At 33.4% G+C, this 15,938-nt stretch overlaps 1 protein-coding gene across 1 annotated transcript; it reads left to right on the top strand.

Annotated features, from left to right (window-relative positions):
• Positions 1-5,109: 5,109 nt before the first annotated feature.
• Positions 5,110-8,514, top strand: LOC132253542 (trafficking protein particle complex II-specific subunit 130 homolog). Its single transcript, XM_059735740.1, has 4 exons — positions 5,110-5,404; positions 6,093-6,183; positions 6,299-6,423; positions 8,422-8,514. The coding sequence occupies exons 1-4, from the start codon at positions 5,345-5,347 to the stop codon at positions 8,497-8,499; spliced, it is 354 nt and encodes a 117-aa protein (XP_059591723.1). The 5' UTR covers positions 5,110-5,344; the 3' UTR covers positions 8,500-8,514.
• The last annotated feature ends 7,424 nt before the right edge of the window (positions 8,515-15,938 follow it).

Below are 15,938 nucleotides of genomic sequence, written 5' to 3'. Positions count from 1 at the left end.
CGTATGGCTTGTGCTTATTCGGTCCTAATGATATTTTAGAAATGTTTCGATGCTTTGGCATATTAGGCTTGAGCCTAATATAATGTGATACGATAGGAGCCTAAAGCCAAGTCTGCACAACATCAAGAGAGACAAACTCATCATGTATAGCATAGGAGAGTCAAATGTTTGTGATGCTCAAGGTTCTCATGGCTCAGTTAAGAGAAACCCAAGGAACTTCTCATGGCACAATTAAAAGGAGCTCATCACGTCTCTAGTGTCACAAAATTCATCCTCATGGTGATACCCCTCGGGTCTTATATTTAGATTCTGAGACCTTTGATCAACTCACCGGATCATTGCAGCCTATGAAGAGAGATAAAAAGGAAGAACTAAGAAAAGTTACAAGTTCTTCAAACAAAATTTACATTAAAAGAGAATGCAGAAATCTTTATAATAAACAAAGTCAAAATAATTGTGGACATTGTCTTGGGTGTGGGGCCAAGGCAATAGAGAAAGGGGTGGTTTCAAGTCATCAAACAATTAAGGAACAAACTAAAATTCACATTCCTCAAGAGAATGTTGAAAATGGTACAATAAAAGGCAAAATGATAAATCTCAAAGTCAATGTTATAATTATCATAAATATGGTCACTATACTTACGAATGTAAAAGTGCAACTAACAATATGGGAAGACAAGTCAATTACATTGAAAAGAAAGATTGAAAAAAAAAATACTATTGTATTATTGGCATATAAAAGAGAAAATGAGGGGAAAAATACATGGTATCTTAACACCAAGGCAAGCAATCATTTGTATAGTTCAAAAATATATTTATGGAGTTGGAAATTGGTAGTATTACTTTTAGAGATACATCCAAAATTCCAATATGTAAAGGTAAAAATCCTGATTTGCTTAAAAAATAAGATATCAATTTATTTCAAATGTTTAATATATGCTCAACAAATATTAAGTTTGGGCCAACTCCTATAAAAGATCCATGATACTCAAATGAAAAACCAAAGTCTTTTAATAAGAGAGCAACATACCTATTCAATTGTTAATGTGCCCATGACAAGAAATATAATATTTTTATTGAACATTCAAAATGATATTGTAAAATGCATAAACTCTTGAGTCAATGATTCATCTTGAGTTTGACACTTAAGATTTAGACATCTAATTTTGAAGGATTGAAGTTGTTGAATAAAAAGAAATTGGCAAAACAATTTCCTCTATTTGATTGTTAATAGAGTTGTTAAATTTAATAAAAAAGAAACATGAGATTAGGCATGCTCAAGAATGTAACTATGATACTTCTCTTTTCTATGAAGAAGATAAGCAATAAGAGAAAAGTTGCAAGAAATTGCTATTCCAACCTCATCACCACCTCCATCAACTTATAGAGTTCCAATAACATCATCTTCATTAGAAAGTTTAAGTAAAAAGACACCATAATTTAGTAGTTTACAAGAGATTTATAAGGTAACAAAAAATCAAAATAATCAAACTCTCTTTTGTCTTTTTATAAATTGTGGCCCAATAAGTTATGAAAAAAAGTAATTCAAGATAAAAGATGAAAAGATGATATGGATGAGAAAATAAAAACAAGAAGGAAAAATGACAAATAAAAACCATAATTATGAGACAAAAGGAAATTGGAGTATGATGGATATACAAAACAAAGAAGAATGTAAAAGGAGAAATAGAGAAATACAAAGTAAGATGGCTAAGGAACAACAAGACATCAATGATGACAGGTATTTGCTTTTATTACCCATTTTGAAACAAGAAGATTAATAATCTATTCGATAGTTCAAAATAATTGGAAAAATTTTCAAATGGATTTCAAATCCATTTTTTTAGTAGGTAGAGTATGTGGAAGAACCCACGGATTATGTCATGAAAGGACATGAAAACAAAACTCTAAAATTGAAAAGAGTTGTATATAAAAACAAGCACCAAGAGTATGAAGAATTGACACATATTTTCAAGATTGATAATTTTATTAAATGTTCTCATGAACTCGCTTTTTAAAAAAAGTGATATATTACTTTTCGTTTGCGTGTAGATGATTTAATCTTCATCGGAAATAATCCAATCATGTTTGATGAGTTCAAAGAAGTAGTGACCCTAGAGTTTAAGATGAGCAACATTTGTCTCATGTTATACTATATTGGCATAGAATCAAAGCAAATTGGAAAAAGTATTTTTATTTCTCAAGAAGGTTATGCAAAAAATAATTCTCAAGATGTTTGACATGAATATGTTCAATCTGATGACACATCAATAGATTACAGAGTTAAAGTGTCAAGACGTGGGAGAAAATATAGATGCAACATAATACAAAAACTTAGTTAGAAGCCTACACTATTTGACATATACAAGGCTGAACATTCTTTTTGAAGTTGGACATTGATCTGGTAGCTATTATATGAAGCCCTAACGATGACTTACATGAAGATCACTAAATGAACTCTTTGCTACATCAAATGTACACTTGATTATAATTATTGTTATTTGCCTTCTAGTAATTTCAAACTTATTGGATATAGTGATAGTGATTGGGGTGGAGACTTGCATGATCAAAAAAGCTTTGATAGCTTGATGTTTTTTATGAGAGATGTCACATTTACTTGGACCTTAAAGAAGCAACATTTTATATCACTTTCAACTTGTGAAGCAGAATTTGATTTGGCAATATCATGTGTTATATGTCATGTAATTTAGCTTATAAGTTTATTAATGAGCTTAATATACCTCAGGAAAAACCAAGGGATATCTATATAGAATAAATTAACGATTACATTGTAAAAAAAATCTAATATTTTATGATTGAAGCAAACATATCAATAAAAGATATCATTTTATCATAAGAGTCCATATGAAAAAGGAAGCAAAGTTAAAATTCATAAAGTATTATGATGAAGTCAGTGATATTTTTATAGAGCCTCTCAAGTTTGAAAATTTTAGAAGACTAAGAATGCTACTTGGAGTTATAAATTAAGTTCAAGGGATCATGTAGGAAAGTTAAATTTGATTTTCGAAAGTTTATAAAAATTGTAATTAGACTTAGTTATTAAAAGTGAATTAGAATATTTCTATTTTGAATGATTGATTTAGTTTTTATATTTAAATAGTTGAGTTTTAGAAGGTTTTTATATATTTTTATTGTTAGGAATTTCTATTTTATTAGCTTTGAGTATCTATCATTAAGATATTGTATAATATTTGAACAAGAATGGTGGAAGATAATAAACCTATTCATTCTTGTCAATTATTCCTCTCTTTATGTAATTGTTTGTGTATTTATTTTTCAACTCTACTTGCTCCTACAGTCTTGAATTATAACCACTACACTCTTTATTTCTTTTCCTCATATTTCTTAAACTTTTGAAGAATAAAGAATAAGGTAAATGATTGAATTTATATTTAAAAAATAAATAAATAAAACATGTTTCATGGCAATGGCAGTGCCCTTTGTTCCTTGCATAAATTGACTCATAAAATGAGTTTTTTTTTTATGGGAGATGTCATGTGCACACTTAAAGACGCAATATTTTGTATCACTTTCAACTTCAACTTTTGAAGTGGAATTTGTTTTGGTAACATCATGTGACTTGACTCATAAAGTTTATTAAATGAGCTTAATTTACCTCATCAAGAAAAAATCAAATGAGATCTATATGGACAATAAATTAAAGATTGCATTGTCAAAAAATTCATTTTTTTTATGATTGAAGTAAGCACATCAATACAAGATATCATTTTGTCATGGAGTCCATAACAAAAAAGGAAGTGTGGATCTTTATAAAATATCATGATCAAGTTAGTGATATTTTTACAAAACCTCTCAAAGTCCTCTACTAGGAGTTACAAATCAAATTTATGGGTAAATGTTGGAAAGTTAGGATTTGTTTGGTCATATATTTTTAAACTTGTTTTTAAAAACTATTTTAATTAGCAAACAAAAAATAGGTTCCTAGTGTTTTATAAAAATAAAGATGTTTGACAAGTTTTTAAAAATAAAAAACAAAAAAAAAATGTTTAGATAAATTGTTTTTAAAAAATGGTTTTTTTTTTTTTTTGGTTTTTTAAAAATATTGCAAATTCAATTTATATAATATATATTAAATTTAAAAACGTAGAAAACTGAATTAATTTTCTATGTTTTCTTTTTATTATTTAAAAATCGGTAAAAACAACTTTTACTTATTCTCTAGAAACTATTCTTTATTTTACTTTATTTTTTAAAACTATTTCAAGAGAGCAAAGGCCAAACAAGATTAGGAATTTTTAAAGGCAAACACTATTAAAAAAATTTTAAAAATAGTTTTCCATTTTTAAAAACATAAAATTGTTTTTAAATCAATGCTCTTAAATTTTATTTTGGGAAGTTTCTAAAAGTTGTGATTTGATTTAGTTTCTAAAAATGAATTAGAATATTTATATTTTGAATTGCCATTTAGTTTTTATATTTAAATAGTTGAGCGTCAAAAGGTTTTCATATTTGTATTGTTAGAAGTTTCTCTTTTATTGCCTTTGAATATCTATAATTAAAATATTATATAATATTTGAACAAGAATGATGGAAGATAATAGGGAGAATTGTGTTTTGGGCCCAGCTGGGCCCAAAAATTAACAAATGGTCCATATATGTTACAGAATTAAACCCAACACCCAGACAAAGTCTCAAAATTGATAAGAAGGCTATACAATTTATAATATACCGAAAATGCCCTTTGCTGGCTAATGTAAAAAAAAAAAAACAAAATCCATGTTGGATTTGCAATTCGTTTTCCCCAAAATTAAGAGGCGTTTTTACATTCCTGAGTGTTTCCCTCGTTTCCGCCCAAAGAATGCCCTAATCCTCTCTTCATCTGGAGTTTGCCGACCATCCGATTAAAAACAAAATCGACGTTGGATTTCCATTTCGTTTTCCCCAAAATTGAGAGGCGTTTTCACATTCCTGAGTGTTCCCTCGTTTCCGCCCAAAGAATGCCCTAATCCTATCTTCATCTGGAGTTTCCTGGCCATCCGATTTTAGGTGTAAACGGTGGAGTTTTTCATTTCTGTCAATCCATTGGTGTCGACGATCACCACCGGATTTGGGTTCTACACAGGATGAAGCCAAGGCACCACAACCAGAGAGTGTGTTGAACATCAGATATGGAATTGCTGGTAATAGAACAATCGGAGCTCATACGCCTGTCACTATGGAACCTGCTGGATCTGAGGGTTCTACACAGGATTTAATCTTCAGGAGTGCTCTTGTTTTACAAAGACCTGTGATGGATCCGTGCCTTGCAGTTGGTTTTCTTCCTCTTTCTTCAGGAGGCCTTAGAGTTGGGTAGCTAGTAACCATGAAATGGAGAGTTGAAAGGTTGAAGGATTTTGATGAGAATGCAGTTTCTCAAAACAATGTAAGTGAGAGAACTTTTCATTCTAGATTACTGCTCAAAATGATTGATTAATTTAGGACACCAGGTGTTCCTTTGGTACTTAGGGTTTAACTTTGAGAGCATGATCACTCTCAAGCTAAGTCTGTGCCATGCTGTGGTAAATCATCGCCTTATTCATTTCATTTGTGAAAAAAAGGGCTTATCTATTAATCTCCTCCTATTCTCTTTTCAAGTGAAGTATCCTTAAATACCCTGATGTTTCACATTTTTTCCGACTTTGCTAAAGTAAACTAAGTTGTCTGTGGCATCCTAATTTAATTTTTTTCATCAAGATAATTATATTTTTAATTAAAAACTAGCTCTAGCACTATTTTTCAATTGGTTAACACTAGCTCCAGCACTCGATCCATGAAAGTCTTAATGCTTTATTCACAATATGAAATTCTTTTCCCAGGGTAACACTAGCTCCAACACTTGATCTATGAAAGTCATAATGCTCCGATCACAATATCCGAAGTTCTTTTACCTGGGTTCAATGTTAAGAAAAATTAGATAGTAACTCAAGTTGGGGTATTTTGTGTTTGCTGTTAAAATCTAAAACTGTGTTTGGGTATTATCCTATTACTTACTGTAAGGGATATGTGACTTTAAGAGGAACTGTTGTGCACATTTTTCGGACGAATGACATAACCCTTTCCTTGTCCAACAGGATGAGGTATTATACGAAGTCAATGCAAATTCTGAGAATTGGATGATTGTCGGGAGGAAGAGAGGCCATGTATCACTCTCAACAAAGCAAGGTTATTGAATTACTTTTTATTGATTTGTGGGTTTTTGTTAAAGGAAATCATCATAGGATCTTATTTGTACTTAGCATTTTTTATGACATGTTAAATATCTCTTTTACTGTTACAGGTTCGAGGATAGTTATTTCTATTTTGTGCATGCCACTGATGGCCGGATACGTACATCCCCCAAAGCTTGGGCTTCCAAACATTGATGAGGCAAATATAAGTTGTAACCCTGCTGGCCCCCACCTGGTCTGTGTTTTGCCTCCTGTTTTCAGCTCTTCTTTCTGTATTCCAGCATGATTACTCAAGTGCATCATCCATTTCCATTATGGTTGGATTGGGGTTTTTCTTTTCTTTTCTTTTCATTTCATTTCATTTCATAAAAAAATTATAATGATAGATATAGATATTAGATATCCGATTTTTGTTTAACGTTGAGATTTGTAAATCTGTAATTTTACCCCCAACAGCCCACCAAGATCCACACCTCCCAACTGCTTGGTGGTTGATTGTATTTTTGTTTGCTTTTCAATTTTCAGAAAATCAAAAGAACTCTCATTTGAATTGAATTTGGGTTGGGTAACTATCTGGGTGTTTGAAACATCTGTGAGTGGTGTAATTTCCTAGCTCATGTACAGTGGAACTTTGGACTATTACAATGTTGTAAACAGGAACAATTTTCTTCTTAGTTGATTTTTTTGTTGTCATTCTTCTCTGTTTTCATTTTCTTTTCCAGTGAGGATTGATGATTGACTCTTTAGGTTAAAGAAGTAAGCTAGTTGATGGCTCCTTTCCTTGTTTATGGTGTTATATGCATAAACACATATATTCTACCTAAGCATGTTGTGCACATACATATATGGAAAGAGCTCATGTTTCTGCAAACTTTTAACAACTAAAATGAACATATGGTTTGTGGTTTTAGAAATTCTGTTTTGAACCTTCTTTTCGGAAAAAGACATGTGTGAGAAATGAGCACAAGAAAGTGTTTTAATACTCGTTTTGAATATATGCATAAATATATGTACTTGCATGCTTACTACATATATAGAAAGGAATCTTGTTTCATCAGAACTTTTGATGGCTAAATGAATTTATGTGTTGTGGGTTTTAAATTCTGTTTGAGGGGCAAGACATCACCTCAAGAAGCATAAAAATACCCCTTTTTGAATAATACCACAATTAATGAGTAAAATGCATTTTAATTGACATCCTAACTAGAAGGTTGGTCGAGTCTTGGGGCTCCAGATGAGACACAATCACTTTGATCTACTGAACTTACAAGATATTTGCCTTTGCCTTGACATTGGATGTGATAATGCTGCAAAATTATTCCTCCCTCATGATCTTAAGTGTTTGGAAGTAAAACTATGAAAGAGGCTGGGTTTTCCCAAACTTAAAATTTTAGTGCTGAATATCAGGACTCAATTTCAGTGTTTTTCGGTGGATACTCTTCATAGCAAGAGGACCTCTATGCTTGGTTTTGTTAGAAATATTGTATATGCATCAAGTACTACAATATACTAAAATCTTCCTTCAAATTTTTATGTATTGTTGTATGGTATATGGTATGAGGTTGTTGATTCTCGTTTTTATGTATTGCCCTATTTATAGGCACGATGCACTATTTTGGAATTTTTCTTATTTAGAGTTGCTTTCAGTAACCAACTTAATTGAAAGTGCACTTTGAATGTGGTTTCTTTTTAGTTGTTATTTAATTCCATCTCTGTGTCTACATTATCGAGCATTTCTTATTTGGAGCCTCATTAAGGATGATAATTTTTGTTACATTATTTTACGTATTGGAGTGACAAATTTTTTTTTTCAATAATGCGAGACTTCCCTTATATTTATTTCCAAGTTGTGAATTAGTCTTGTTATCGCATTATCTTCTGGTTGCACCTATTTCTATGTGCCATCAATTTCTAAGACGTCATAAAAATTGTCTTTCAATTTGTCCTCAATTAGATATACTTGTTACACACGTTGTCCATATGGTTATTATCTAGTAATTTATCTAGTTGCCGGTTGGATAATCGATCATACACGTGTTTGCTTCCAAACTGTAAGCGTTTTCCTAAAATGCCATATTGTTATGTATTTCATTATTTTTTCCTTACAACTATGATTATGGAACACCATTACCAAATTAATCAAACAGATTAATTGTCGAAATAGTCAATTGACATTTCCCTTTATTATTAGTTTCTCCAGGTCATCAATAACTGCTATAACACCCATTTCCAGGTGCCCATTCTTCCAAGGTTGAAGCTTACAACAATCATTTCATTCTTCTATGGCCACTACGGAGGTGATGTACGCTAAAACTACTTGTTACTTTACACATTCAATCCATCTGAATCACATTACAATTTGGTTATCATTGCTATATTGTTAATAACTTCTAATCAATTTTCTTTTAACTAGTTTGAAATTAAATTTGCCTATGCCAATTCGTTAACATGTGACAGGAAATCTTGGAGAAGTACTATGCAGCAGAATGCGCAATAAATTCATATCAAAAGGGCATTCAGCAGCAGCTTGGCATCATGCATGGTCTGATCCATAGATTGGATGCTCGAAGAGAAAGAAGTGTACATTCCCCTACTGCTGGTCACTCTAGCTATGCAGCGGATGACTTTCCCGAGGCCGAGCATGATTCACCCTATGCCCGATATGACATCCCATTCCATCGCACTGAAGAAGTACCAAACACTCCTATTCGGCATCTACCTATTATTGGGGCTCGTATGGAGGAGGTTGTTGTTGTCAGCGATACTTGATTCTAATGATGTATTGTTTCATAATGTCATGTTTTTCAAGGCTCCATTGTAATGATGTATTAGATTATGGCAGAAAATGTTTTTTTGGCCATTTACAATGCCACCCTCATTTTTCTATACAAGATTGGTTCACGATTTTTATCAAACTATAACAAGCAAGGACTCTTGTTTACTATCATGCATTCATCTTGAGATTGAAGGATAGGCAAGGATGTTAAATGTCGGTATAGTTACTAGAGCCCTTTAGATATCAATAGTACAATAATTAAAGAAAAATGGTAAGAAAAATGATTTTCCCATGTTTAATTATATGATAGAAAATAGAAAAAAAATATATATTTCTCACTAGTAAAAAATTTATGCATTTCAATTTATTTAATCTTAATGTAGAAAAGTTAAAATAAGTTAAATAAATTTGAAGTAATATATAAAAATAATTTAGTGACTTTAAATCCATTTTTTATTTTTCTTCACTTTTTTATTATCTTCTACTTTTCCTCTCTTTTTATTTTCTTTCCTCAACTTTTTTACTCAGATTTTTTAGAACAAAACATAGCCTAAGAAAATGGAATGAATTGATCACTTGGTTAGAACTAGGATGATGACTCATAACCAAAAATTCTAATCCCACATTACCAATATTAGTCATTTCATTGTATTGTTTAACAAGTTGATTTTCTTAGAACATCCAATATAAGAAAAAATATTTCATTCTCTCATGAAATGTGAGTTCTCAAAATAGTTTTAGAACTGATAAATTTTTTGAATTAATAACTATTAAAAAAATTAACAAATTTGCATATTTTGGAACTCTTTTATTAGTGAGTTGGCATACTTGGATTAAATTCATAAATGTGTACCATTGGTTGAAGTAGTTGTTGACTTCCTAAAAACAAGTTTTGATATATTTCCTAATAAGAGGAAAAATCAAATGAAGGCTTAAAGAGGAAAAATATAATCAAATTAATTAAATTGACAAGGGAAGTAAATTAATTATGAGCTACCCGTAGATGGTCGACCGGGGATGGATCCGGTCGACCGGTTACCATCGACCGGTCGACATCCGGTCAACGATATTCATAGCAAGCAGAAAGTGCAACAACCGGTCGACCGGTTATCATAGACCGGTCTATGACCGGTCGACGGCCGGACGATGATCGATCGACTACCGGTCGAGGCTAAGTATGTGCTGCCAGGTCTCTGTCCATGAAATAAATACTGGGCGACTGGATATCGGTTTGCAGTCGCGAACTGCTCACCGATCTGGCAGAAACCAATATAACGCATCCATAAGCATCCTCTTCCCGGTTGAAGTGAACTGTTGGACTCTCAGAAGCCGAACATGCTCCGATCGGGTACGGGTGAACTAAAATAGTTAGTTAACAAATAATGTTGGTGAAACGGGTATGAAACCGGTCGACCTTTCTATAGTACCGGCTGAGTCTGGCATTTATCTTTATTACTCTTTAATTAGTAACTGCTTTATTACATATTCATAATTAAAGTTTTGCAAACATATAGTACTACACAATATTGACTACAAAAATTATGTAATAAATATGAAGGTGTACATATAAAATGATATAGAGATATAAATAGTAAATAATTAATTAAATGAATTTAATATTAAAAATATGGGCTATGAAATTATCTTAACAAACATGATTAATGTATTAAATGACTTAATAAAATTATCAAGTAAAGAAATTCTTCAGCAAACTTGGAGAATGACATGAAATGAGAATGAGCCATTATTTGTCCAACAACCAATATAAACGGAGGAAAAACAAAATTTAAAAACAAGAAACATGTGCTGACAAACTGCGAAATAACCAAAATTTAAGTTCAATACATTGGAATTTTAATTGGAATGAAATGCATAATTACATGTCCCGAAACGTATATGATACTATTTGATGAAAATAGTTACAATGTAAAAACTTAAAAGAAGGTTGGTATCTTATTATCCAACTCTTAACATAGATTGGCTTCCTATAAAATAAACTATCTTGATCATCTAGACTTCTTTGTTTTTCTCTTCTCATCTTTCATTTGATGTTAAGCCTCTTATTTTGAAGTATTTGTATTAATCGTGACAAAGCTCCCACTTCAAGAATCAACCCACCTGCACACATAAAGGGAAAAACAATTAGTTCAAGGATAAAAGATCATTTATTTGCTTCATCTAAAAACGAAAAGGAAAAGGTGCAATTCGACACCCTCATGTACTCGTTTGAGTTCTCCTATTATCCGTCACTCCATACTGTGCACATAATTTTCCATTGATGCATAGTCATAATTCCGTCTTACAAACAAAAGAAGTGAACATACTCATAATTTAAGAATATTGGAAGGATGAAAATTAAGAGAAAATAAACCTCTAAAGCCATAGAATGTGAATTAACTATCTGATTTTGCATGAAGCTGTTGAATTAGATACCTCAAAGATATTTGTCCTCACATCAACATCAAATGAGAGTTTTTCATAAAGACAACAAACTGGACTATTGAAATTATGTGTTGTTACCCAAGATAACAAGGCGAATAGAGGGAGACAGAAATTGTTTGTCATAACACTTACCAACAATAAGTAAACACCACCATCAACGAATTTTTTTCAAAAAAAGTTGAAATCCTTCAATGTAGGTAGGGTTGTACACACTTGTACAGTTAACACTTTTGGATTGTACAGTTAGTGTAAATGGCTTGTACAGTTATGCAATCCACCAAAGGGACGACCGAACAAGTGCATATGGGTGGGGCAACAATGTTTCCATTATCGTGGATAAGGGAAAAGGAGGAAAAACTTAACCCTCATTTCGGTTCCTACGCCTAAGTAATGTGGGGGAGCTAAAACAATGAACTAACATTGTACAAATAAAATAATATACGTGGAAGGAGTGTGTTGTCAACCGATATGTGTGAGGAATGTTCACGACGAGTGGAAAATGTTGATGACTAAGTTCTTCAAAATCACTTGAAATACCTTAAGATACACACCCTTGTACACCCTTGTACATTTAGTACATTACCATTGTACACTTGGTGTAAAGGCCTTGTACAGTTGGAGCAATTCCACTTAAACACAACTGAAGGAGTGCATATGGGCGGGTTAACCACATTCCAAAGAAATGGCTGAGTGAAAAATGGGAAAATGAAACCCAATTTAGGTTCCTATGCAACATAAGTGTGCTACCACAAGGCATTTGAATGTGTACGAAGGGAAATGAGGAATGACTATGAGGGATGTCTCTCTAGTAAAAAAAAGAAGGAAATGAGCAACGATTGTTTTCAAAAAAAGTTGAAATCCTTCAATATAGGTAGGGTTGTACACACTTGTACAGTTAGCACATTTGGATTGTACAGTTAGTGTAAATGGCTTGTACAGTTATGCAATCCATCGAAGGGACGACCGAACAAGTGCATATGGGTGGGGCAACAATGTTTCCATTCTCGTGGATGAGGGAAAATGAGGAAAAAATGAACCCTCATTTCCGTTCATACGCATAAGTAATGTAGGGGAGATAAAACAATGAATTAACATGGTAGATATCAAATAAAATGCATGCAATGAGTATGTTGTCAACCAATAAGTGTGAGGAATGTCACCCACGATTGGAAAAAGTAAATGAGCAAGTTCTTAAAAATCACTCGAAATCCCTTAAGATACACACCCTTGTACACCCTTGTACATTTAGTACATTGCCATTGTACACTTGGTGTAAAGGCCTTGTACAGTTAGAGCAATTCCACTTAAATACAACTGAAGGAGTGCATATGGGCGGGTTAACCACATTCCAAAGAAATGGCTGAGTGAAAAATGGGAAAATGAAACCCAATTTAGGTTCCTATGCAACATAAGTGTGCTACCACAAGGCATTTGAATGTGTACGAAGGGAAATGAGGAATGACTATGAGAGATGTCCCTCTAGTAAAAAAAAGAAGGAAATGAGCAACGATTGTTTTCAAAAAAAGTTGAAATCCTTCAATATAGGTAGGGTTGTACACACTTGTACAGTTAGCACATTTGGATTGTACAGTTAGTGTAAATGGCTTGTACAGTTATGCAATCCATCGAAGGGACGACCGAACAAGTGCATATGGGTGGGGCAACAATGTTTCCATTCTCGTGGATGAGGGAAAATGAGGAAAAAATGAACCCTCATTTCCGTTCATACGCATAAGTAATGTAGGGGAGATAAAACAATGAATTAACATGGTAGATATCAAATAAAATGCATGCAATGAGTATGTTGTCAACCAATAAGTGTGAGGAATGTCCCCCACGATTGGAAAAAGTAAATGAGCAAGTTCTTAAAAATCACTCGAAATCCCTTAAGATACACACCCTTGTACACCCTTGTACAGTTGGTGTACATGCTTTGTACAGTTGGTGTAAATGTCTTGTACAGTTGTAGGAATTCGACCTACCTACAACTTAAAGAGTGCATATGGCCGGGTTAACCATATCCCAATGTCATGGCTGACTGAAAATGGGGAAAATGAAACCCAATTTACTTTCCTATTCATCATAAGTGCGCTAACTAATCCCCACATCTCACCGTCTCCACCATACCCATTTATTGCCTACACTATACAACCAACAACCAGATTATAAAGTGAAGAATTTTCAAACAGGTGAAATGCCATTTAATAGGAGATCTTTTCGAAAATATTCACTGTAAGTTTCTTCAATTTACTTACCTCATGCTTCATTCCTATGACCCAAGATGGATATGATCAAATCAAAATGTGAGAGAAAATAATTTACACCCACCGTCATTTGGATTTTGAAATGATGATGATGATAAAATAGATGCAAGGTTTTTCTGATTTCTGACTTGCTCACAACCCTCGCTCGCCGAAGAAATCGGTTGGAGGACATGCAGCAGCAACTCCCCACACCATATATCATGACAAAACCTAACTCTTCGCCAATCACCCAAAGAGAAGGAAATGAACCTCATGAACTCATCCCACCCTTGATTGATGCTCTTCCATGAATCTTTACCATTGAGAGCTCCTCACTAAGTCAATAATATGTACTTCATTGATAATATCCAACCATTACAGCCAACATCTAACGTAAACAGGTTTCACCATCTTTTGCAAGACACTTTGACTACATTTGGCTGACATGATAGGATAATATATACATATCCTAAAGATCATTGTCAATGTAGAATATGATGTTCTTGGATATTATATCAGATAGAAACGATATTCTAGTTCATTATATCCAATCAGAGATGTTATAATATGCTCATGTTTGATTTGTAGAAGAAATGAAAAATAAAAAGGAAAATATATTGCATATCCGTATTCGATATTTTTTAAAATAAAAAATATACCAAGTGCCATTAAAAAAATGAAGAAAATGGATGAGAGGAACGAATTTAGGATCCATGGGATGTATATTTTTTTTTTGATAGGCAGATCCATGGGATGTATATATCTCATGAGATTTAAAAAAAAAAGTTGGATAAATTATCTCATCACTTATCATATCCTATTAGTTGAACATAAGATATGAGAAATGACGAGATCTTTGATTATTATAAGGAATAATCGAGAGGTTTACTTATCTTATCCTATTTCTTATCACCAATGAGAGTTTCTCTAAACCATTTTATCAGCCACCTTCATAAATATTTCTTTATGGCCAATCTCCCAAGCATAAAGCTAATCTTGTTTTGTAAATTCTTGTCCCATATCTTAGCCTCAACTCAAACAGTAATTAAATCTTGCCATTAATGAAGCCTTAATAAATAAACTATTTTATCGGTCACTTTCATAAATTTTCTTTATGGCCAATCTTCCCAAGCATGAATCTTATCTGGTTTTGTAAATTCTTAACCCATATCTTAACCTACGGAGCTTTAACAAATCCATGGCATCTAATAACAATTTTACGTGAAAATTAAAATGGAAAAATCCATGCAAATGTCTTAGGTACCAAGTTCATTTTCATTCTCCACTAATCAAGCATATCATATTCAAATTTTGTGTATGCAGTTTCCCAGGAAAAAAAAGTTCAATGATAATTTGTTTTCTAGAAGGAACAACCTTAATTTTCTGGAAATTGGGGTAAGTGAAAGAGAATTTTGATGCTCCATTTTCAGAAATAGACAAAAATCAACATTAATACTAAAACATTTCTTGAAAAACAATAAAAACAACACTGCGAATATAAGCAGAAGAAAAGAATCCTAACCGCTGAAACAACTTCTCGGCGGCCTTGGTCTCTCTGGCTTGATACATTGCCTTCAACACTAAATTAAACGACATCGTATTAGGAATGATGGCGTAGTCCTCCATCTGCGCCACCAGATCCAGCAGTTCCCCAGCCGAGGCGCCGATCATCAACTTCGCCCTCAAGTAATGGTTATACAAGTTCACATCCGGCTTATTCGGCTTCCCATTCTTATCAAGCGACCTAATCCCGACCTAATCCAAAACTCGAACAGCTGATTCATATCCACCCACCGCTGCAACGTCATCCAGTCGGCGAACACATTCATCAGGCTCGACACATCCAGCGTCTGCGACAACGCCTACAGCCGCGACGAAGAGGACTGGTGTAGAAATCCTAGAGGAATGATGGACTGAGCCTGGGGGATGGGGCTCCGCCAGTTCTCGTTGTAGAGCGGGCTCCCTGAGGCGGGGTTGGGAGGAAGTGGAGTGGGAGATGGCGGGGGAAGGCTGGGCTCGGCGAGTTGGAGTTCCTGGGAGAGGAATGTGAAGGTGGAAATGGAAGCTTTAAAGGGATTGTTGTGGTGGTTTAGGGTTTTGAGGAGGGTTTTACGGGCTCTGGAGAGGATCGCCATTTGGGACGCCATTGATAAGCTCCGCTCAGTTCAGAGGTTTCATCGAGAGTACTGACAGAAGCGAAAGTGACATGGCATTTCACATTTAACACAATTCTTCCTTTTAATTTACAGCAATCTGACTTGGAAATTTGAAGGGTATATAGGTCACTCA

The sequence above is a fragment of the Vitis vinifera genome, chromosome 3, assembly GCF_030704535.1.
Source record: "Vitis vinifera cultivar Pinot Noir 40024 chromosome 3, ASM3070453v1".
NCBI classification, from domain to species: domain Eukaryota; kingdom Viridiplantae; phylum Streptophyta; class Magnoliopsida; order Vitales; family Vitaceae; genus Vitis; species Vitis vinifera.
Note: the sequence above shows the minus strand (reverse complement) of the source record. Positions and strands in the feature narration are given on the sequence as shown.